At 34.0% G+C, this 24,541-nt stretch overlaps 1 protein-coding gene across 1 annotated transcript in view; it reads right to left on the reverse strand.

Annotated features, from left to right (window-relative positions):
- Window positions 1-436: 436 nt before the first annotated feature.
- ADAM2 (ADAM metallopeptidase domain 2) overlaps window positions 437-24,541 on the reverse strand; it is a 101,495-nt gene continuing 77,390 nt past the window's right edge. Inside the window, exons 14-17 of the mRNA XM_082374770.1 lie at window positions 13,036-13,219; window positions 8,576-8,653; window positions 8,230-8,365; window positions 437-4,053 (exon numbers count right to left, since the gene is read on the reverse strand). Coding sequence (XP_082230896.1) covers window positions 3,851-4,053; window positions 8,230-8,365; window positions 8,576-8,653; window positions 13,036-13,219 — 601 coding nt within the window. The 3' untranslated portion in view covers window positions 437-3,850. The remainder of the gene's footprint in view (window positions 4,054-8,229; window positions 8,366-8,575; window positions 8,654-13,035; window positions 13,220-24,541) is intronic.

Here is a 24,541-nt window from a genome sequence, read left to right on the forward strand (position 1 = left end):
AGTGGCCCTGGGCTCATGGAATTCACTCGTTCCCCACCATCCTGAAGCTGCTGGCTTGATAGAATGGTGGAATGGCCTTTTGAACACTCTACTACAGTGCTGGCTAAGTGGCAGTGTTTCTCAGGGCTGGGGCAAGGTTCTCCAGAAGACCGTCCAATATATGATGCTGTTTCTCCAATAACCAAGATTCATGGGTCCAGGAATTGAAGGGTGGAAAGAGGAGTGGCACCGCTCACTATTACCCCAAGTGATCCACTAGCAAAATTTTTGCTTCCTGTTTCCTGACTTTAAGTTCTGTTGGCCTAGAGGTCTTAGTCCCAGAGGGAAGAATGCTGTTGCCAGGAAACACAACAGTGATATCTTTAATTGGAATTAAGACTGCTACATGGCTACTTCGGTTCCTCATACCTCTGAATCAATAGGAAAACAAGGGAGGTAAGGTATTGGCTGTGGTTAATGATCTTGACTACCAAAGGGAACTGTACTACTACTCAACAATGGTAGTAAGGAAGAGTATGTATGAAATACAGGAAATCCTGTGGAATGTCTCCTAGTATTACCGTGCTCTGTAATTAAGGTCAGTGAAGAACTACAACTCCATCCAGGAAGGATTACTAATGGTGCAGACCTTTCAGAAATGAAGGTTTGGGTCAGCAAAGCAGCTCAGGTGCTTGATGAAGTCAAAGGGAATGCAGAGCGGAGAGTAGAAGAAGGTAGTTATAAATACCAGCTACAACCATGTGACTAGTTACAGAAATGCAGACTGTAATTTCACAAGTATATTCTCCTTATTTTGTTATGAATACATTTGTCTGTATATAAACATATATTAAGAAAATATCTTTGCTTTCTTTCCTCTCTTATTCCTTTATCATGTATCGACTTTATATAAGTATTTAAATATTTTAAATTTTACATCATGGTATTTAAGTTATAAAATATCAGGAGAAGAGTAAACATCACTCAAGGGTTTTATCTCCTCTTCTGGAAAGGAATTAGGGCATTTTTGGTTGTATGCAGGATAGTTATATCACTTTAGGCAGAGGTATGACCTTTATTTGGAGATTAAGTATGGCTTAAGGAGATGCATATGGGTGCCAAGTTGACAAGGGGGAGACTTGTCATGGTTAATTTCATGTGTCAACTTAGGGATGTCCAAATGTCTGATAAAACAGTATTTCTGGGTGTGTCTGTGTGTCTTGGGAAGATATTAGTATTTGAATCATTAGACTGAGTGAAGGAGACTACCCTTACCAATTCGAGTGGGCATCATTCAATCTTTTGAGGACTTGAGCAGAACAAAAATGTAGAGGAAGGTCAATATGCTTTCTGCTTGAGCTGAGACATCCACCTTCTCCTAACCTGAGACACCCACTGGCACTCCTGGTCCTCAGGTTTTTGGACTCAGATTGGGACTTACATCATTGGCCCCCCATTTCTCAGGCCTTCAGACTCACACTGAATTACACTACCAGTCCTTTCCTGGCTCTCCAGCTTGCAGATGGCAGATCTTGGGACTTCTTTGCCTCCAGAACCATGTGAGCCAATTCCTTTAATAAATTTCCTCATCCCTCCCACCCCCCATCTATCTATATAACTCCTATTGCTTCTGTTTCTCTGGAGAACCCTAACTCACACAATTATATTATTGTAGCTTCTTCTTAGATTTACCTTTTGCACTATGATATGTTCTTTATATCTACTAATGTTTTTTGTGTTAAAGTCTACCAAACTTTCTTTTGTTTAAAGTTCCATGGTATATATATCTGTCTTTTACTTTGAACCTTTATATAACTGAAATTGTCTTTTATAAGCAGCATATAGTTGAAATTTTTTTCCAAATCTTTTTTTTTTAATTTTTATTGTTGTCTTTTGATTGGTTATGGACCATGAGACTATAACACAACCACATACCATTGCAACTTAAAATATAACAGTGGCCTTTAATCATGGTATTGCATGTATTATATTATAAACTTTCCTTACCTCATGCCTACTCATTAACAGAGTTAATGCCTACTGACTAACAGAATTAATATGAGGTAACTTTAAAAATAAGAAATATGTAATATAAAAACTCATAAACATGCATTCCTTGCAAATAAGTTATTTGTGGTATTATGTTATATATGAAAACTTCTATCTTTTCTTGACAGATGAAAGACATAATGCACAGGTTTTGAATCCCAGGTAATCAGGCAAGGCATGTACGTTTTCTTTTCCATTTTTCCTGTCCATCAAAGATAATTACTCTGGTAGAATAAATAAAGGGGGAAAAGTCACCTGTATGATCAATCAAGTTAAAAATGATGATTAATTCAACAAATGGCATGAGGGTACACTTATTTTGAAGTAGAGTTCTATCATGTATCAATAATTTATTTGTAACCAACATTTTGAACATACAAATGCTAAAGAATTAAGCATTATTAGAAAAAAAGAGAAAAGATAGCACTCCAAGACATATTTTAGGTGACAGATTTACCATGTCTATGATATAGCTTACAATATTGAAAAATATGCCTCAATTTGATTTTTATTATATGCAGCCATATTACTATCTTCATTTAATATACATTTATGTTTATCTATCTAATATGTTGAATTTTCTGTTTGTCTGTTTCTTCCTCTCATCCTAAAATAGTTGATACTTACTGTGATACCATGGATTCTTTGTTTTCCAGGCTAGTCTTTGGTCCCACTCTCACTTTCCAGTTGCCTATATATTTAAAAATAAAAATAATCATTTAAAATTGTATTTTCCTCAAAGATGGTTCTACAAAACTCTGTACAATTTATCAGTATTGAAATAGTTTTGAATCCCTATCTGAGATCTGGGAGTAGTCACTACTTAAGAATATCTTACCACTGAGAGCACCTCTTAACTGGTAAGAAAGACTAATATGAGAAAAAGCAAAGTAATATAAGTTTACCTGGAAATGAACTCAGATCATATTTATATTCATAACATTATTAGCTAGGTTTACACTTTTTTTTACCATTCATATTCTGCCCAGTTTTTCCACAATAAAGTCATCTAATACAAGAAAATTCCTTTAATATGTTTAAATATTATCTGAATTATGTGACTATTTTATGTGTTACATATTACTTCAGCAATTTTACATAAACTTCTCAAAATATTTCTATGAAATGTATTCTCTTTTAATTAGTATTATCTTATCAACTTTAAATACTTCAATAAAATTCTTTAAATATTTGAATAAAATTCATTTCATTTTAATTAAGATGGAGGGCATAGATGTAAAACTCAAAGGCAGAAATTATTTTATAGCAATTTCCATGAAAGGAAATAAACCAATTTTAATATTTATTTTATTCTTGAAGCATATTTTCAGATATTTATAAGGTTATTTAATTAAAAAAATTTTTTGTCTGTAGATTAGCCATGGCTATATCTAGATTTTTCAGTTTTACTATTATATATTAATTTCTAATCTTTTCCAACTCTGGCTGCCTCTCAATTTATTTAAGTGCCTTAAAGCTTAACTACTCTCCTAAATTTCCATGCTATGTTTTAATAAAATAGTGTATGCAAAATTCTTTGAAATATATAAATATTAAAAAGTAAAGTAATAATATTTAATACATATTTAATAATTAAGATCAAATAGTAAAAGGAGGTAGATAAACACTAGAAATCATTTCTACTTAAATTTACCCTTAACACAGTCCAAGTTATTTTAAGATTAAAGAAATTTATTATTCATTATATTGATCATTAATATATTACATATTAAATTTCCATATAAAGATAAATATATAATCGGAATTATTACTAGTTATATCACCATAATGTTATTTATTGATAAGTTACTATGTAGGCCAACTAATTACAAAAGTAATGAATCTTAAATATGAAATTAATATACTCATCGCTTGTATAGTCCTCAGTTCTCCATTTTTTTCTTTGGAAATAAACTTTTACCAGTGTAGCAATCAGTACACAGAGAATAATGAAAAAAGGAATGAGTAAGAAAAATGGCCATCTCATAGGTTTGGAATAGTAAACATTCTCAATATAGCGCCTGTCTAGGAGAGAAAACACCAGTGATTTGAAAGCAACTATCAGGAATATAGCAAAACCATTTCTGCATTTTAATATGACTATTAGAATAAAATGTTTAAACATTTAACAATTTTATAATTAACATATTTAATATGAAGTGGTTAAGTTGACATCATAAGTGCTCAAAGTTAGACTTTACATAATAGTCCTATATTCCTTGCTTGTTTATTAAGAACCTTCTATTCCATGTAGTCTCTTCTCAGATCTGTCTCATAATACGAAAAGGATTATAGTGTGATCCCAGGAAGAACTGAATTTTCCCTCAATGCTCAATTTTTTTTGTGTGTAAGAAATATTGCATATGTAAGAGCATTTCAATGAAGTCCAAATTCTTTTCTTTTATTGCACTGGTATTTATTTTCATGTTTCATCTAAGAAATTAATTGCTTATCTCAAGGTCATGTAGACATTTCCCGTGTTTCTTTCAAGAAGTTTTAGCTTCTACATTTAGATTTGTCGTCTATCCCATATGAATTGTGAAGTAAGTTGTAATTTTGAGATTCATTTGACCTTATGTGGATAGCCAGTTGTTAGAATACAATGTTTTGAACTGACTTTCCTTTCCCTTTGAACTATCTTTGTACTTTTCTTGATTACTGTAACTATATACTAAATCTATATTATTCTAAATTTAATATAAGGCAAATAGACTAAGTTGTCCTTCTTTGTTGTACTTTTTCAGAGCTCTTTCGCTATTCTAAGCACTTTTGTGTATATTTTAGAATCAAATTGTTGATATCTAAAATGTTGCATGCTTTTATGATTGGTTATTTTTATCTATAGATTTAATTTGGTGAGAATTGACCTCTTGGCAATAATAAACTTTCCAATAGGTGAGCATGGCATATTTCTCCATTTACTTGTATGTTTAGCGTCTATCTGCATTTTTGTTTTAGTTTCAGTCTTGCACATCTTTTGTTAAACTTATTCCTAATATTTTATATTTTGATAGTATTGTAGATGGTACTGATTTTAAGTTGATTTTCATTTACTGCTGCTAGTATATAGCAATACTATCCACTTTTAAACATTTTCTTTGACCTTTCGAAAGGTTTTTATTACTTCTAGAAGTATTTTTGTAGAGTCCTTAGGATTTTTGATGTAATTAATCATATCGTCTGCAGTCTAATTTCATCCTTTCTAATCTTCATGCTCCTGATTTTTTGTTCTTTACTTATTGCACTGACTAGGACTTAGGGTAAAATATTGACATGGTGAGAGCAGACTTCATTGCCTTGCTCTCAAATTTTGGAAAAAACAATGTATTTTATCATAAGATATATTGGCTAAGATATTTTTTGTTGATGCTTTTTATCATATTGATGAAGTTTGCTTCTGTTGGTAGTTTGTTGCCTTTAAAAAATTCATAAATAGGTGTTGAATTTTGTCAAATGACTTTTATGCATCAAAAGAGAAAATGATATACATTTAAAAAATTCTTAATTTGGTGAATTGCACTGATTGACTTTCAAATGAATGCTTATATTTGTGCTTATGAAGTATATTGTTCTGTAATTTTTTCTTTGTTAACTTTCTTTCTGGATTTGGAATCAGGGATATGTTTTCCTCATACAGCGAGGTGACAGGAGTCACTTCCACCACTACTTTTTAAAATGGTGTTTCTTCCTTGCAAAAACTTGCCAGAATTAACCTGTGAAACCATATACATCTGTACTTCTTGTTGCTGTTATTTTTGTTGGTGGTGATTTTCAAAAATCACAAATGCACAAATCATGAAGTTTGGGCTTCTGATTTCTTGGTTATACCCTATGATTTATAATTCCTTTTCCATAAGGAGTAGCCCTTATAACCTTTTTACATTAGAGTAGCTTCAGTCTACTTTTACCCATAATTGATTAGTACTTGAAGAACATATGTATTATCTTGACCATTTTCAGTCTGACTGATGTAATTCTTTAAAAATGTATGGATTTCTTGTGTATTAAATAAAAAATACACCCCATTAAATGAAACCCCACCCACAAATCTTTTTGACATAAATCTGTCTATATTGGACTCTGGTGAGGCTGCTATAAAATAACCTATTTAAGATTCATAGTAACCTTATTGTTTGAGAGTTTTTAAGAGGCAGTCCAGTACAATACTTAGAAGGCTTTTTGTATATTGAGAGATGAAGGTGTCTAAGAGGCATCACTTTAAGTTTTTCTGAGGTCTTAACAGAGGGGTTTACATATGCTTGACAATTTTTATCTGAGATCAAATTTTATTGCTCAGTATCTCAAATTTAGCTGTTAGCCATTTCTTACTTTAAGAATGTTTTGCTGGAAGAATTCAGGAATAAAAATTAATTTTATTTTCAAACCAAATAAATTCTAGCTCTTTTCAAGTAAAATAGACATTTTACTTGAAAACTGAGCTGTTCCTTCATTAATAATTACTATCGTCTTGTATTTTATCATAGGTAACTTAAGTCACCCAACCTGGAAATCTTGCTGACCAGAACCATGAATTCTACTTTCCACATTACCACAGGCAGCAAGGATGCCACACAATTCACTGCTTCATAATAAATGTCCTCAATTTCTCCAACTTCTAATAACATGTTTTAAAGCTGTCTTTGAATTGCTCGCCAACAGTCTTCTCAAGACAATGTCAACATACATCAGTAGTCTTCAACAGTTTCCTGTTCTACCTTCCATGCACCATCCAATTCCAAAACTAATGGCACATGTTTTAGATTCTTGTTATATAAATATAAATACACCATCTGGTACCAAACTGTATGTGTGTGTGTGTCTGTGTGTGTGTGGAGAGAGAGAGAGAGAGAGAGGTTGTGCAAGAAAGTATCCCTAAATTTAGTAACTTAATCATTTAATTTTAATTTTGTGTGTCATGAATTTGGGGAGGGCTTAGTTGCATGGTTGTATTTTTATTTTTATGTCTCAATGTAGTCAAATTTCATATACAGCAGATAATTTTCAACAGAATGAGTGTTCCAATAATGAGAGTTCCAAGCATTAGTATTCTAAAAAACCCAATCAGAATCTGCAGGAAGACCATGGAAGTCTCCGAATCTCACTTCTGCATATTTTATTGCTCAATCACATCACTAAAACCAACCTGGATTCTAGGAAACAGTCCTCTTCTCACTGGGGAAGCAGCATACATGTGCATGGATAGAAGCAGTTAATTGCTGTTAATTTGAAGATAAGCTGACCGTTCCCACTAACATAGAAATAGCTTGGTGATATGTAAGTATGTTATAATGTTTTTTACTTAATCTATTACTGTATGGTCTTAAATACTATATTTCAAATGCTGGAATGAATGTGGAAATGTTAAGAACTAAGTCTGGCTCAAAATCTGCTTGCTTTGATTTTCTGTAAATATAGGTTTTTATATGAAAGAAATCTGGTCCTAAGCAACACTGGATCTGCCAGCTTGCTCTAAAATCCATCTCTACTTTGAACCAAAAAATGTAGAAAATTATATCTCCTAAGCTCCTTAACCTTTGGTCTTCTAGTTAGATTTGGCTAATGGGATTCACTGGATAAAATTTGGAGGGTAAGAAGACAGAAATTGCCATGGTATTTAACCCTCTCCGTCTCTAGCATCTGCAATTGTGTCCCTGTATCCTCTACACCTTCACCTCATGCTGGAGAGTACCTCTACCTGTGTTCTAGACCCTGGTATATAGCCCTGACCACAGTTACATGTCATGCGAGATGGCTTAGATTCTGGTTCTAGTAATAACATCTCCATTTATTGTGCCTTTAGCCCTAAGAAGTGGTACTGGATTCCTGTGTTGCTAATCTCTGGTTGCCTCACTGTTCTCTGATTGGCTTTTATCTCTGCCGTTATGTGTTACCCCATGCCTTGTATTGAATTCCTTCTGTATGAAAGGCTAAAGTGATTTCTATTTTCATGCCTGGGCCTTTACTGACATACCTTATTTATAACATATATTTAACATGTTATAACACATTAGTCTCTGGAAGGAAAACGTAAATTAAATAGCCATATATGGTGTATTGTTTTATGTCCAAACATAATCTAAATATAAATTGGTAGACAAAATACTTATTTTATTAAATTTAATACATGAAAATGTTATTTTAATTATAATTTCAATTGAAATCAATATCAGTCAAGTATCAATCAATACTTACCAGGTACACGGTCTGGTAGGCCTGGTACTGAGGGTGGAAAGTTGCCACTGTCAATACTTCCACCTTCCCATGACTCTAGTGAAACTTGGCAATTTGGAGGTAAATATGTAGGGTTACAGTGACAGTGCCTTTTATTATTACATAGCTGAAACAGGAGAAATATCATCTTATAAAATAAGTAGCTAAAATTATTTGTGTTCACTTAAAATTTTGAAATAATACCTAGGTCAGATGAGACTGATTTTCTTATGTGGTTTATGAATATGACTGTGTGTGTGTGTGTTTAGCTGTGCGTTTGCTTTCCAACTATCAATCTCAGTCATTTCTATTCTAGTCTCATAGTGCTGATACTTACACCTTGATTGTGGCATTTTTCTGGAGTACAGTCATAATTCAAGACTGAAGAATCTACACATTTCTTATTCTTGCAAACCTAAAAAGGAGATATCCCAAAATAAGTTAACTGTACCACCATCTGTATTTGGCATCTAATTAAAAGGATTCCTTATTATACTGACATAAGAGGTATTCATTTAATAATAAATATTAATATACTAACAATAAGTGATTAATTCATAGTGCTACTGTGTTTTCAGCACTAGATGAGACTGATTATCTGAAAGTAAATAAAACAATAAAAGCATCTTCCCTGCTTATACTGGGATAGGAAGTACAGACATGAAATAAATAACAGGAAAGGTAAATGTGTAATAAATACTATAATAAAATAGTTTTATGAAATAATAAAAACACAGAATTTAATATATGAGGACAGTGAAACTTTTTTTTTTTAATTTTTTTTTAAGTACATTTTTTTTAAAATTAATTAATTAATTTATTTATTTTTGGCTGTGTTGGGTCTTCGCTTCTGTGCGAGGGCTTTCTCTAGTTGTGGCAAGTGGGGGCCACTCTTCATCGTGATGCGCGGGCCTCTCACTATCGCGGCCTCTCTTGTTGTGGAGCACAGGCTCCAGACGCGCAGGCTCAGTAGTTGTGGCTCACGGGCCCAGTCGCTCTGCGGCATGTGGGATCCTCCCAGACCAGGGCTCGAACCCGTGTCCCCTGCATTAGCAGGCGGACTCTCAACCACTGCGCCACCAGGGAAGCCCCAGTGAAACTTTTTTATTGAGCTCTGATGTTGAACATGACTTAAGCATAGAAATGAAAGACAAAGTACATGTAGAAAAAGAATAAATATTGAAAATGACCCTACATCATATCTATTATGAAACTTTTAAGAAATATTAAGGGCAGTGCAGTTCTTACACAAAGAACAGCCATTCAAACATTAATTAACTAAATATTTGAGTCTTACGATGCACCTGGCTCTGAGAACACAGCAGTGAACAACAACAACAACAAAACTCATGTTGCTCATATTGCAGTAAAAGATATAGAAACACACACACAACAAAAAATCTATACGTGATGTGACAGAGGTTATTATGGAGGGTTTGTCTGTGTCTTATAGTCTTAATCAGAAAATTGGTCTATAACCTATAAGCAATTGGTGGTGTTTAGAGATTTAATTGGAAGATGGAAAGCTGATAAAAGGAGGTTTTGAAAAAGAGAATGTAAAAGGCAAGAGAAAATATAGAAAGACAAACTAGAATAACATTACAGTAGTCCAGAAAAATGACAACCATAGAGTGAAATTGAGTGGTAGTGGTGTCGATGAAAAACAGTGGTTGTGTTTGAGACAGAGTTAAATAGTTTGATCCACCTAAGTTCAGTGATAGATTGTATATAAAGGATGAAAAGAGAGATGGGGCAATGACACCAAGGTCTCTGGTATGTCTTAACTTTCTTGGTTGTGGTACAAGTAATGGAATAAGAAAGCTAAGCATAAAGCTCAAAAGTTTAGAAATATTATTTTTTGAGACTTCTTTTTACTTGTAATATCAAATAATACTACGCACTTGAGATAAAATAAAAATTATTTTTAGGCACAGAAAATGTGAGACAATGTGATTCCACAAAAGTAACCAAAACCTGAAGCCAGCATTCCTCCCGTGGTCATCAATGGCTAAGGATGTAGTATTTAAGTGATTATATGCACCGTACACCAGTGACAGAATTAAAAGCAGGTTTTACCAAATCCTGAAAAAATAATCTGGAGGGTGACATCAGCAAAATGGTGCACTAGGAAGCCCCAAGTCTTGTTCTCCTTAAGAGATCCTAGAAGAAGAAGATGAAGAAGGAGGAGGAGGGGGAGGAATGGGGGAGGAGGAGGTGGGGGTGGAGGGGGAGAAGAACTGGCTAAAGCAACCCATAGGAGCTCTGGAAGCAGTCAAAGGTCTACTGCAAATGCCCAAACAAACAAACAAAAAGCCACAATCAAAATGTTAGAAAGTTTTGTAGTATTTTGCTCAAACCTTGTCCCACTACTTTTTGGGCATGCCATAGTCTTGGTCTGGAGGAGACAGCAGCTGAGTTTCCAATTCCCTCCCTTGAACTGAACGGAGTAGAGGACACCTTATTTTCAATATTCTAACCTGTCTGGGAAGTGCCTGAAGACTGGTCTCTGTTCCACATAATTCAGATCTCAGATGCACACTGCTCAGGAAAACTGCAGGGAAACTAAGACTTGTAGACATTTGGAGCAGAGAGAATGGGTGGAAACATACAATAGACCATCTAAGGCTCCAAGGCAACCCTGGCATGAGACTATTTGGAAAAATAAGACATTAAAAAACATACATGTAAGTGGGGAATAAGAAAAGCCACAAAAAGACCCAGGAAAGATGCATATTCACAAAGACCTCAGAGACCACAAGCTTTCTCCTCAGGCTACTCCCAAGGCTCAGAGCACACCCAAGAAATTAGAAAAGGACTACGCTAGCAGAGAGCCAGACTGCAAACACTGGGAGAAACGGCTGTTTTTCAAAAGTCCAATTTTTAACAAAAAAATCACATGCTATAAAAAGAAACAGGAGAAAAAGGAGGAAAGAATATGCAATGGAGATAAGACAGTATCACCAACAAGTGGTGCTGGGAAAACTGGACAGCCACATGTAAAACAATAAGATTAGAACAATCCCTCACAGCATTTACAAAAATAAATTCAAAATGGTTTAAAGACCTAAATGTAAGGCCTGTAACCATAAGACTCTTAGAAGAGAACATAGGTGGGATACATTTTGACATAAATTGTAGCAGTATTTTCGTGGATCAGTCTCCTAAGACAAAAGAAGTAAAATCAAAACTAAACAAAAGGGAGCTAATTAAACTTAAAAGCTTTTGCACAGCAAAGGAAACTATCAACAAAACAAAAAGAAACCTATGGAATCGGAGAAAATACTTGCTAATTATGCAACTAACAAGATGTTAATATCCAAAATATATAGACAGCTCATTCAACACAATATCAAAACAAAAAAACAGTTAAACAACGGGCAGAAGACTGAATAGACATATTTCCATAGAAGATAAAAAGATGGCCCACGGGCTCATGAAAAGATGTTCAACATCACTAATTATTAGAGAGATGCAAATCAAAAACACAATGAGGTATCACCTCACACCTGTTTGAATGGCTCTCATCAAAAAGTCTACAAATAACAAATATTGGGGAGAATGTGGAGAAAAGGGAGCCCTTGTACACTTTTGCTAGCGATGCAAATTGGTACAGCCACTATGGAAAACACTATGGACGTTCCTTAAAAAAGTAAAAATAGAATTACCATACAACCCAGCAATCCCACTCCTGGGTATACATCTGGAAAAAAGAAAGACACTGATTCAAAAAGATACATGTTCCCCAATGTTCACAGCAGCACTGTTTACAATAGCCAAGACTCAGAAGCAACTCAAGTGCCTATCAACAGACTACTGAATTTAAAAATGTGATTTTTAAATATATATATATGTATATATATATGTATAAATTTATTTATATAATGGAATATTACTCAGCCATAAAAAAGAATGAAATACTGTCATTTGCAGTAATGTGCGTGTGCTTAAAGAAAATTATGCTTAGTGAAACAAGTCAAAGAGAAAGTCAAATACTATATGATATCACTTATATGTGGAAACTTAAAAAGAATGCAAAGGAATATATATGCAAAACTGAAACAGATATAGAAAACAAACCTATGGTTGCCAAAGAGGAGATCAAAGTGGGGAGGGACAAATTAGGGTTATAGGATTAACAGATGCAAAGTAGTATATATAAAATAGATAGGCAACAAAGATATACTGTATCGCACAGGGAATTATACCCATTATCTTGTAATAACCTATAATGGAATATAATCTGCAAAAATACTGAATCACTGTGCTGTACACCTGAAACTAACACAATATTGAAAATCAATTATACTTCAATTAATAAAAAGAGTTGATGGAAGGTTCATGAAAATGGAGAGTAGTTATATCTCAGATTTATGTGCCTTTGATTGATTTTTCCTTTACTCTCTGAATCCTTTATTATTTTCATCACTAAAATGGGCATATGTTACTTTAACTGCTATTTTAAGTAATTATATCAAAATATAATTCATGACATTAAAAATACTCCCTGTGTAACATGAGATAATTAATAAAACAGTTAATGAACTGTATGATTCTCAGTTCAGTTAATATATATGACTTCCATGAAAAAAGTACTAAATAGCCAATGAAATATTCATAGTGATAATATCTATGCATGAATGCAGGTTATATTTTTTCTTTTAAAAATTTTCTCATTTTCAAAACTTTCTACTTTCTTATTTTTTGAAATTAAATGTGCACTTAAATTATGAGAAAAATACCAAATATGCATTTAAAATTTGAAATTAGGAAATTAGTTGGTCATAAAAGACTACATACCTTATTTAGACCACAAACAGTTCCATCTTTTACCCACATGTTTCCGCTGTCTTTATCATCATATGCATATTCCAGTCCAACGCAGATGTGTCCATCTATGTTGCTATACAAAACAGTGGCATTTGGAATATTAATTATAATTCCTTTATCATATGTACACAGTAATTTTCCACATCGCACGTCCCTATAATTTACCAACAAATAAAAATCATTAGTTTTCAATACAGAGAAATATTAGAATATCATTTCTAAAGCAAACAGATTTAAATAAAGCATTAAGGGCTGCTAAAAGATGCATGCAATTAATTGTGCAACACCAAAAAATATGAGGGCCTTTCCTGCATTGTTAATAGTAACAACGTCTTAGTAATTATGAACTACTTTCTATTTAGACTTATCACTTTTTTGGTAACAATTCTTTATTCCTTTTTTGATTCTTAAACATGATTCCAAGCTTATTCTATTCTAAAAAATTAGTAAAATTTAAAAAATTACTGGTATGATTGGATTTCCTTTTCTGTTTTTCAAACATAATACGTACTCTCCACATCATGGGTCCCAAACTGACAAGACACTGAGGCATACACTCAAGAAGCAGTACATGCAATAAATATTAACGCTGAACCACTAAGATGCATCACAATGATAGTGCCTAAACCACAGACAAAATCATGAAAGTAACCAGAAAATAAAAAAGCATTAACAACAAAAGAACAATAATACAACTTAAGACTGACTTTCCAAGAGAAATAATGGAGATCAGATTATTGAATGACAGACTCAAAGGTGAGACAAAATATCTAGTGTCTTTCCATTTTGTACGTAGAGAAAATATCTTTCAAAAGGAAATATGGCATTTTCAGACAATAATTAATAAAATTTATCAACAGACATCCCAGACTAAAGAAAATGTAAACTGAGTTCTTCCCATTGAAGGAAATTTATCTTAGATGTAACTTGTAGAAGTACAAAACACATATAGCTTTATCAGATTGAGGAAGTTTCTTTCTACTCCTAGTTAGATGAGAGTGTTTATCATGGGTCAGTTCTAGGATTTGTGATAAATCAGGCACAAAATAAATTGTGTAGTTAAATCTTAACAAGGGGGCTAGGAGAGAGAGAAGGTATAGGTAAATTATCTCCCCCCAAATAAGTATAAAACTGTGCAAATTTGTCACAACAAACATTTCAGGGCTATGAAAACTGATCAAAAGCAAACAACAAATCGAGAAGCATTTATGTAAAGTTGCCATAAAATCAGTAATAATAGTGAAAGGCTGTGGTCTTCTTGCCTGGGTCTGTTTCCATACACTCTCTCAGCTTTCGTTTTACCAGGGCAAGGCTGGCCATTAAAACCAATAAATTCAGTGCCAGAGGGATCATCCTTGATTTGGTGCAGAGAGCAAAATAGTCTCACCCAGCAGCATTTTGAGTAAAAGCAAATGTAGTAGGGAACGAATGTAAAACCAGCAGCACTGTTAGCCCAAGACTGAGGTCACAGTTGAGGTTAGGGACGGAGTAGCTAGAAATTGGAGCCATGATCCTGGAGAGGGTGATTCCATAAAGGCTGGCTGTCAGCTCTCCTTACATCACATCCCTAGCTGGCTGCGAGACTCCATGTATGTGCAGGGAGACTTGACAAGTCTCTATTTGTTATAAAGCGGGAAACTAACACACCATGGTAAAGCAATTATACTCCAATAAAGGTGTTAAAAAATAATAATAATAAAATAAAATAAAATAAAGGGGGAAAACACAGAAGCTTCTCAAAGGACACAGAGAAAACATTTCATAAAATCCAGCACTGAACCATGATGAACTGTCACATCCAGCTAGGAACAGACAGAAACTTCCTCAAACTGATAAAACTGTATGTGTAACCTACTAGTATAGTATCATGGATAAAGTAGAAAGATTGAATGCTATCACCCTACAATCAGGAACTAAACAAACATTTCTGCTTTTATCACTTTTATGCAATGAGGCAAAGATTTCTTAGGTATTGTACCAAAAGCAAGATCTGTTAAAAAAATGAAGGGATAAGTTGGGCATCAAAATTAAAATCTTTTGATCTTCAAAAAGTTGTCATTAAGAAAAGATAGACCTAGATAAAATATTTATAATTCATATATCTGATAAAGATTCTATTCTGATATGTAAAGAATTTTCACAATTCAATAATGACAACAAAACCCAATTTAAACATGGGCTACAGATCTACCAAGACATTTTACCAAAGAAGATATACAAATGCCTTATAATCACATGAAAGGGTGGTAATTTCATAGATCAGTAGGTAAATGCAAATTAGAGCCAGAGTAAGATACCTTTTTAGAATGACACACAAATAAACAAGGAAACAAAAAGTCGTGACAATATCAAATGTTGGTGATGTAGAGAAGGATGTAGAGAAGCTAGAACTCTGATACATATTTGCTGGAAATGTAAAATGGTACAGTAACTCTGGAAAATATTTGGGAAGCTTCTTAAAATGTTGAACATCATATACTTGCCATGTGACCGAGCAATTCTACTTCTAAGTGTGCATCCAAGTGAAATTTTAAAATATGTGTCTACATAAAGACTTGCACCTTCACACTTGTTATATCCCAAGAGAAACAAATACATGGCTTTACAAAGCAAACAAACAAAATACTGCACAAGAATGTTCACAGCAGCATTGTTCTTGATTTTTTTAATTGAAGTATAGTTGATTTACAATGTTGTGTTAATTACTGCTGTACAGCAAAGTGGTTCAGTTATACATACATATATTCAATATTCTTTTCTATTATGCTTTATCATAGGATATTGAATATAGTTCTCTGTGCTCTACAGTAAGACCTTGTTGTTTATCCATTCTCTATATAATAGCTTACGTCCACAGCAGCATTGTTCTTAATGGCCTTAAACTAGAAACATTCTAAATGCCCATTAACTGGTACATAATTTAAAAATGTTTATATCCACACCATATAATATTACCCAGTAATAAGAAGCTACAAACTACTGATATAGGCTACAAAATGGTTGAATCTCAAAAAAGAAGTAAAAGAAACCAGACAAAAATTACATATAGTGTGATTTCTCTTATATAAAAATTCCAGAAAAGGCAAATCTATGGAAACAGAAAGTAGGTCACTGGTTGCTTGGGACCGGGATCAGGAGTAAGGATCGATTCCAAATGGGCACAAAGGAAAATTTAAAGTGATTCTGGATTCTAGTGATTTTGGCATTTCTATAAATTTATCACAAAGTAAATAAATTATCCCATTAAAATAGATTGATTACTTTTTAATTGTTTTAAATATTACTAAAGCCATTAAAAATTATTTATGAGCTCCTACATAAAGTTTAGAAGTCATTTTTCCTGTCATTACAAGAAAATGCTGAGTAAACTGAAATCAGTGACTTTTCTTGGACCCATCAGAGAACTGAGGTTGCAGAGAAAACCACTTACATGGATCTGGAGAGCTAAGTATATGCAGAAACAACAAGTACAACACTTGCTATTTGCTTACCTGGAAAAGAAGCCACTGAATGACATAAGCCAATAATAATACTGACTATGGCAAATTGCTGGCAACTGAGTGTGGACTAACATGAGAATGAGAAGCTCCTAGGGAGTATAGTCATATTTTCACCAGCCTTTTCTCCAGGAACGCTATCAGGTTCTCTTGGGGAGGATCTGAGAAAGTTCTCCATACACACTTGCAGGGGAAGGAAAAAAGTGACCATTATGAAATTCCCAGACCCATCTCCCTAACAAAGACAATCTCCAGGTAGAATGACTTCCATCCCACTCTTGCCAACTCCACTCGTCCTGTCTCACATAAAAGAATAAGTATAGGCATGATCAATAACAGAAGGGGTTTAAGAATATAGGTTGGGAATGCTGGAGCTGTAGAGCAGGGACTAAAGGATGCGGGCATGGGATGGGACACTCTACACCTGGAGGAGGAACAAAAACACTTCTGAAAGCCACACCCCTAAGACACAGGCTCATTAAAAGAAAGGCTTACCTGAAAACTAGAGAAGGGCCCCTCCCCACATCCTACAACCATACTGACAAGTCTCCAGCAGCAATAAAAGTAGATTACAATGGAGGGAGCTACATGACACAGGTTCCCTCTGAGGGATGGAATGAAGGGAAGCTCCAAACCTAAGAGGGGAGGAAGAATCTACCTCACTAGTGAAATTTGAAGATTCTGGTGCCTATAGCTACAGCAAACATTAGACACAATCTATCTCCTAAAAATATTAACATTAATTCTCACATTAGAGACTTATTCACTTCAGTGTCTATTACCCTATATAATATGCCCAGGTGTCAACACAGAAAAGTACAAGTTATGTGAACAGGCAAGAAAAAACAGTCTAAAGAGATAAAATAATCATCAGAATCAAATCAAATATAAAACAGACCTTGGGATTATTAGACATGAAATTTAAAATAACTGTGGTTAATATTTTAAAGGTTATAAAGGCAAAAGTTGACAACATGAAAGACCAGAAAGAAAATATCAACAGTGATACGAAAACTGTAAGAATAAACTATAAGAATAAAAAGGAAATAAAAGCAAAACAAAACAAAACAAAAAACCCAACAAAAATAAAGAATGGCTTCCAAGGATTCATCAATAAAACTCAAAGCAGCAGAGGAAAAACTTAGCTCAATGATAGATCAATAGAAACTTCCCACACTGAAGCACAATGATACAAAATAATGAAGAAAAAATAGAAAAATCCAAGAACTATGGGGCAATTTTTAAAAAGTGTAACATACTCATAATAAGAGTAACAGAAGGAGAAGAAAGAGAATAGGGTAGAAAAAATATTTGAAAAAATAATTACCAAGATCTTTCCAAAATTACTGACAGAAATGAAAACACAAATGCAAGAAACTCAGAAAACGCCAAGCAGGATAAATACCAAAATAAAAACCACCTACAAATATATCACATCCAAACTGAAGAAAACCAAAATCAATAAGAAAATCTTGAAAGCAACTAGGTTGGGACACACCTCACTTACAGAGGAACAAAGATAAGAATTACAGCAGACTTTTCATTTAAAAATCATGCAATTAAGAAGAGTGTGGAGGGAAGTTCTGAGTGTTGTAAGAAAAGAAAAATCTTTTCTACAAAAAGAAAAAAATATCTTTCTTACAAAAAGGAAAAGAAGAATTCTCTGTCCAGTAAAATTATCTTTCAAAAATGAAGACTTTCTCAGACAAACAAAAAGTGATGGAATTCTCAAGAAATGCCAAAAAAAAGAAAAAAAGTTCTTCAGGCAGAAGATAAATTTGGGTCCGAAACTTTGATCTACATAAAAAAAGGGAGAGCATCAGAAAATGAAAAAATTGAAAGCAAAATGTGTTTATTTTTCTTATTCTTAACTGAACTAAAAGATAACTACTCAAAGCAATAATACAAAGAATGTATTGGATATTTATTGCATATGTATAAGTAGAATAAATAACAAGAAATGTCACAAGGGACTGGATGGAGGAATTGGGAAACTCTATTATAGTACACCTTCACTACACATGAAGGAGTATATAATTACAGTATTTGAAAGTAAACAATTACTGTGTTATATACTGTTACTTTAAGATAGTAGATGAGTTCAAGTACCTCAGTAATCACTTTTAATGGGAATGGTCTAAACAACCAATTAAAAGCCAGACATTGTCAGAGTGAATAATAAAAACATGGCGCATGATTTTAACATCTGAAAATCGATAAATATAATACACTATATCAATAGAATAATGGACAAAAACATAGATAGATTCATGTTAATTGATGTATGAAAAGCATTGAATAAACACAACCCCATTCAAGATTAAAAACTCTCAGCGCAGTAGAAATACAGTGGAACTTTCCCAATCAGATAAAGGGCATCAACAAAAAACCTACAGCTAACAATAAACTTAATGGTTAAAGGCTAAACTTGTCTTCTAAAATTGGAATGAGCAAATCTTTTCTTTCTCCACTTATATTTCAACATTTTAAATAGATATGTATACAGTGTAATCAGGCAAGAAAAACAAATTATACCAATTAGAAAAGAATAAATACTTCAGACTTCATTTGCAGATTACATGATCCTGGACATGGAAATACTATGAAACTCACAAACAAAAGAGAGAGAGAGAGAGAGAGAGAGAGAGAGATTATGAAGCTCACACAATATAAAAGATCAATATAAGATATGATTTGTATTGTTATTATTATTATTAGATACCAGCAATGAACAATGAGAAAATGAAATTTAGAGAACCACTCTGTTCACAATAGTTTCAAAACTAAAATGTTTAGGAATATACTTAACAAAATAAACGCAACACTTGAACACTGAAAACTAAAACCTTGCTGAGAAAAATTAGAGAAGACTGAAATAAATCAAGACATTCTATATTTATCAGTTGCCAACTCAATATTGTCAAGATGGCAATTGAACACACACACACACACACACACACACACACACACACACACACCATAAATGAATCCATGAGATCTGTGAATTTACCAGTGCCAATTTCCTGGTTTTGATATTTTACTATAGGTAAAATATATAAGTCATTTGAGGTGTTACCATTTGGGGAAAACAACTGGAGTATACAGGGGTTCTCTGGGATATTTATGAAACTTCCCATGAATCTACAATTAGTTCAGAATAAAAATATACACAAGTAAAATTCAATTGTAGGAAGGTTAAACCATTCCAAACAAAATGGAAAATAAATGAACAGATTCATCATACAAGAAGATACCACATTAACAAAAAGGCTTGGAAAATGCTCTAAATAATTATCAATTAGACAAATGCAAATTGAAACAAAAATAAGTTACAAATAGAATGGCTAAAATAAAAGAGACTGACATTACCAAGTAGTAGCAAATTATGGAGAAAATAGAATTTTTAGACTCTACTAGTGTGCATGTAAAATTGCACAGTCACTTTGGAAACCAGTTTGGTAGATTTTTTTAAATGTTAACATGAACTTATCATATGACTCAGCAATTATATTCCTATGTATCTATCTTTCCAACATAAGTGGAAATATATTTACTATAAAGACCTGACCTTGAAGGTTAGAGCAGCTTTATTCATGATAGCCAAAACCAAAAAACAATGCACCACATAACTGATCATCAATAAATGTGTTAATTGTGTGTGTGTATATATATATATATATATATATATAATTTTAGTGATATTCAGAATTATTCAGTAATAAAAAATGAAATACTATTATAAGAGCAGCTCATTTTAATCACAAAAAATTATCCTGGGCATGTTAAGTGTGACACACACAAAAAGCATATTGTAGGATTCCATTTATACGAGGTTTTTGAACAGGATACATTTGTCTATTATCATTGAGATAACACAGGTTGTATGGGGCAGAGATTGGAGGGAACATTTCTGCATGATGGAAATATTAATCAAGTTGTGTACCTAAAGTATAATCAATTATTATAGTCTATGTAAATTAAAAAATCAAATAAAATCAAGCAAAATGAAGACAAAAGCCTCAACAGGAGTTTATATACACTCTATTATTAGTATGCTATGTTTATACTTGTACTTTAAACAAAACTTTATAAGCATAAAGAAATAGTGTTTTTGGGGGTGGTGGTGGTGAGATGAATCGGGAGATTGGGATTGACATATATACACTAATATGTATAAAATAGATAACCAATAAGAACCTGCTGTATAAAAAAAATAAAATTCAAGAAAAAAAGAAATAGTGTTTTCAAATGTTTAACGTGAAAGTTAAATTCTTTAAAAAGTCATATGAGGTAGGAAGGAAAAGTACTACTAATTTCGCTTCACATACAAGTAACTAGCATTAAAAATGGTAGTTTTATTTTGCAAGACACATGGATAATATGTTGTAGCAGAGAACCTAGAACTACATATATTTTAGTTAGAAAGAGAAGATTATAAGGCTCAGGGTCCAATTATCACCTGCACTAGTCTCTGCAATACTCCTAGATTTTGTCTGTGAGGAAACACAATGACCATGGATAAAGATTTGTGCAGGAACTCTGAGCCATAAACATTATTATTCCTGTCATCCTGTTGTCTCCATTTCCCATACTTTGTTAGCTTCCATCCCTATTTTAGTAAAATTTTCACTGTGATTGAGTTATATAGTGTCTTCCTTAGCATCTCTGTGGATAAGGCCAGCCAATATCTTTTGGCCTTTGCTTGGGAAGGAAGGCAATACACCTGGACAGTAATGCCCCAGGGTTTTACCAAAAGTCCCTCCTATTCCCAAACATTAAAAGCAGATTTAGACGATATACAGTTATCTGGAGGCTCTACTTTATTACAATATGTAGATGACTTTCTTCTCTACTTGCTTTCTCAGGCCTCTTTACAAGAAGACAGTATCCACCTGTTAAAACTTTTTGCTTTAAAGGGACACAGAGTCTCCAAGGAAAAATTGAGTTTGCTCAAACTCAGATATGATATTTGGGGCACCTGATCTCAGAACAAGGGCTACATTTAGATCCAAATGGGAGCTTCATGGCATCCTGAACTTCCCAATATCCCAAACTAAGTGCCAGTTATGAGGTTTTCTTATGCTACCTAGCTAATGTTGAAATTAGGATTCCAAACTTCTCTCTTATGGCCCAACCTCTATATGTTTTACTAAAAATAACAAACCTGACCCTATTATTTGGTATGATCAGGGCGACTTAGCCTTTAAAGTCCTAAAAGAAAGCCTGATAAATCTCCCTGCCCTTGGACACCCCAATTATCAATTTTTCTTTCTCCTGTTTTTACTTTGAAAGGAAGGAAATGTCCTTGGGATACTGACACCAAAACACTGGGAAAACCATTGACCCATAGGGTATTAGAGCCAACAGCTAGACCCTGTAACATGAGGATAAATCTTTTGCCTCATTACTGCCAGTGTCCTTTTAGTCAAGGCCACCAAGAGATAGTCATGGGATTCTCTTTACCATCTTTGTACCTCATATTAGAAGTCCTGAATTCTCAGCATGCTCAACATCTTCTGGCCAGTCATCTCACCTCCTATAAAATCATCTTGCTAACCATATAACTTTTTCTCATATAACTTTTTCTCACTGTAATAATCAATCCTGCCACACTTTTCCCCTCCTCTACATACAATACTCATGATTGTTTGAATCTGACAGATTACTTCCTTACTCTCTGTGATAACTTACAGGAAATTCCTTTGGATAACACTGATATTTCATGGTTTACCATTGCTTTTTATTTGAAAGCTGAAAATGGTAAGTATTATGCTGGGTATGCTATTGGATCTCCTTTTGAAATCATTAAGGCAGCACTTTTGCCCTTAGCGACCTCAGCCCAACAGGCTGAATTGCATGCTCTTGCTTGGGCCTGCATTTCAGCCAAGGGTAAAACCGCAAACAAATATCTATATTGACACTAAGTACGCCTTTGGAGTAACTCATGACTTTGAAATGCTATGAAAACAGCAAGGCTTTCTCACTTCCAATAAATGGGGACAATTTAAAATGGCTCTATGTGCAGGAATTATTAGATGCCATATTCTTTCCAGCTGCTTTGTTCATTATAAAAGTCCTTGGGCATTTCAAACTTGATTTCCTGGAGGTTAAAGGAAATCACCTTGCTGATATTTCCACAAAAAATGCTGCTCTCAAAAGAGCCAACGACTAAATCCCTGTCATGGTCCAAAGGGATGTTCCCCAAAATGATACCCTAGAAAACGTGGTTAAAGATGCCCAAAAATTCACCTCAGAAAAAGAAAAATAATATTGGAAATCTAATAACTGTTAGCCCGATAAAAAGAGAAAACTCTGGTTTGAGCCAAAAATTAATCCAGTGTGCCAGAGGCTCTAAACTTTCCATTACTGACTACTGGACATGCATTGAATCATTGGTCCACTTTATGAACCAATACTGATGGAAACATTAACACAAAGAGTGCGTACTTTGCCCCTCCTATCTGAAATACGATTCAGGAAAACCTGTCTGCATTTCCCCTGGACACTTTAAATTGCTCAATGTGTTGTACCATTTGAGGATTAGCAAATAGATTTCATTCAGCTTCCACACTTTAAATTGCTCACTGTGTTGTACCATTTGAGGATTAGCAAATAGATTTCATTCAGCTTCCGCCATCTTATGGATATAAACGTCTTGGTAATGGTCTGTATGTTTTCTCACTGGACTGAATCCTTCCCTTGTAGAAAGGTTACTGCTACTTCTGTGGCTAAAATTCCCACTAGAAAAGATTATCCCTACTAGGGGAAACCCCAGGTCTAGCCCCTTCGGAACCAATAAGCCCTCACACTTTGAGATGATCACAGGGCACTCAATGCACTTGGCTCCTGCTTCTTCCAAACCACAGCTGGCAATTGGAAAACACTGCGATATTGCAAACCCTAATTACTTCTGTTAAGAATAACCATGCTTTAGTAAGATGGTACAGAAAAAACCCTACTGAACTTTTTGGCCAATCCAAATAGAACTTTCTTTTCACAGTGCATTCCTGAAAAAAACCTCTTCTCTTTAGGCTGGAATGGTTCTATGCAAAATGTCTGCTCCTCATCTTATTCTGTATAATCATTTTTATGCTCTATACCTGTTTACTGTCAAACTTTTGTAGAAATGACATGCCCAATAGAATGATGCTAGCTCAGCACTTCAAAATAATCTCCAGCACTTATGACCTTGCATAAGATATAGACCTCCGATGGAGAATGCTTGAGAGTTCTCCCCTTCTACCTTTCCTTGTTACTCAAACGTAGCCTCAACGGTTTCCAATCTGTGGACTTTCCCTCTGACATGGGACATGGCGACCAGGAAAGGTCCTTCCTGGCACCAAGGAATAAAATTACTTTAGTTGACAAAACGACTAAATACAAAAACCTGACTCTTGATCAGCACTGCTTTCAAGGAAAGATCTTGATCAAAATGGGGAAATGTGAGAGTGAACAAAGGAAACCTCATATAAAGTGAAACTGGGGAGCTTTCGTGCACATATCACTCACTACAGTTTACATACCCCAGCCGGAAAACAAATTTCGTTCTGACTCAGCAACAGCAAAAGGTGTGATGGGCACATCACTTGCAGCTGATAAAGAGCCACGACAGCCATCTCTAATTTCCTCCCATTCTCTATGAATACAAACCCCTCTTCTCTGTTCTCTGGACTTGTCTAAGGTTCACTGTAGTTTGCTAGTCCAAAATTTCAATTCTCTGCTATTCTCAAATTAACTTATTTTGCTGGTAAAATAACTAATTATTATTTTTTAAGGTCAACAACACACACACACACACACACACACACACACACACACGGCACCGAAATGTAACCAGAAAGGGAAGAATTGTATGATAATTGAGCCTTAAGAATGGGAACTGCATCATGAGATATTTTGGATTGTGGGGTTTTTTTCAATTTACAATAGCACATTCTATTTTTTTAGCTTGAAAAATCAGAGGACAGAATTAGAAGATG

Source organism: Balaenoptera borealis, assembly GCF_965194805.1.
Source record: "Balaenoptera borealis genome assembly, chromosome: 21".
Classification (NCBI taxonomy): Eukaryota; Metazoa; Chordata; class Mammalia; order Artiodactyla; family Balaenopteridae; genus Balaenoptera; species Balaenoptera borealis.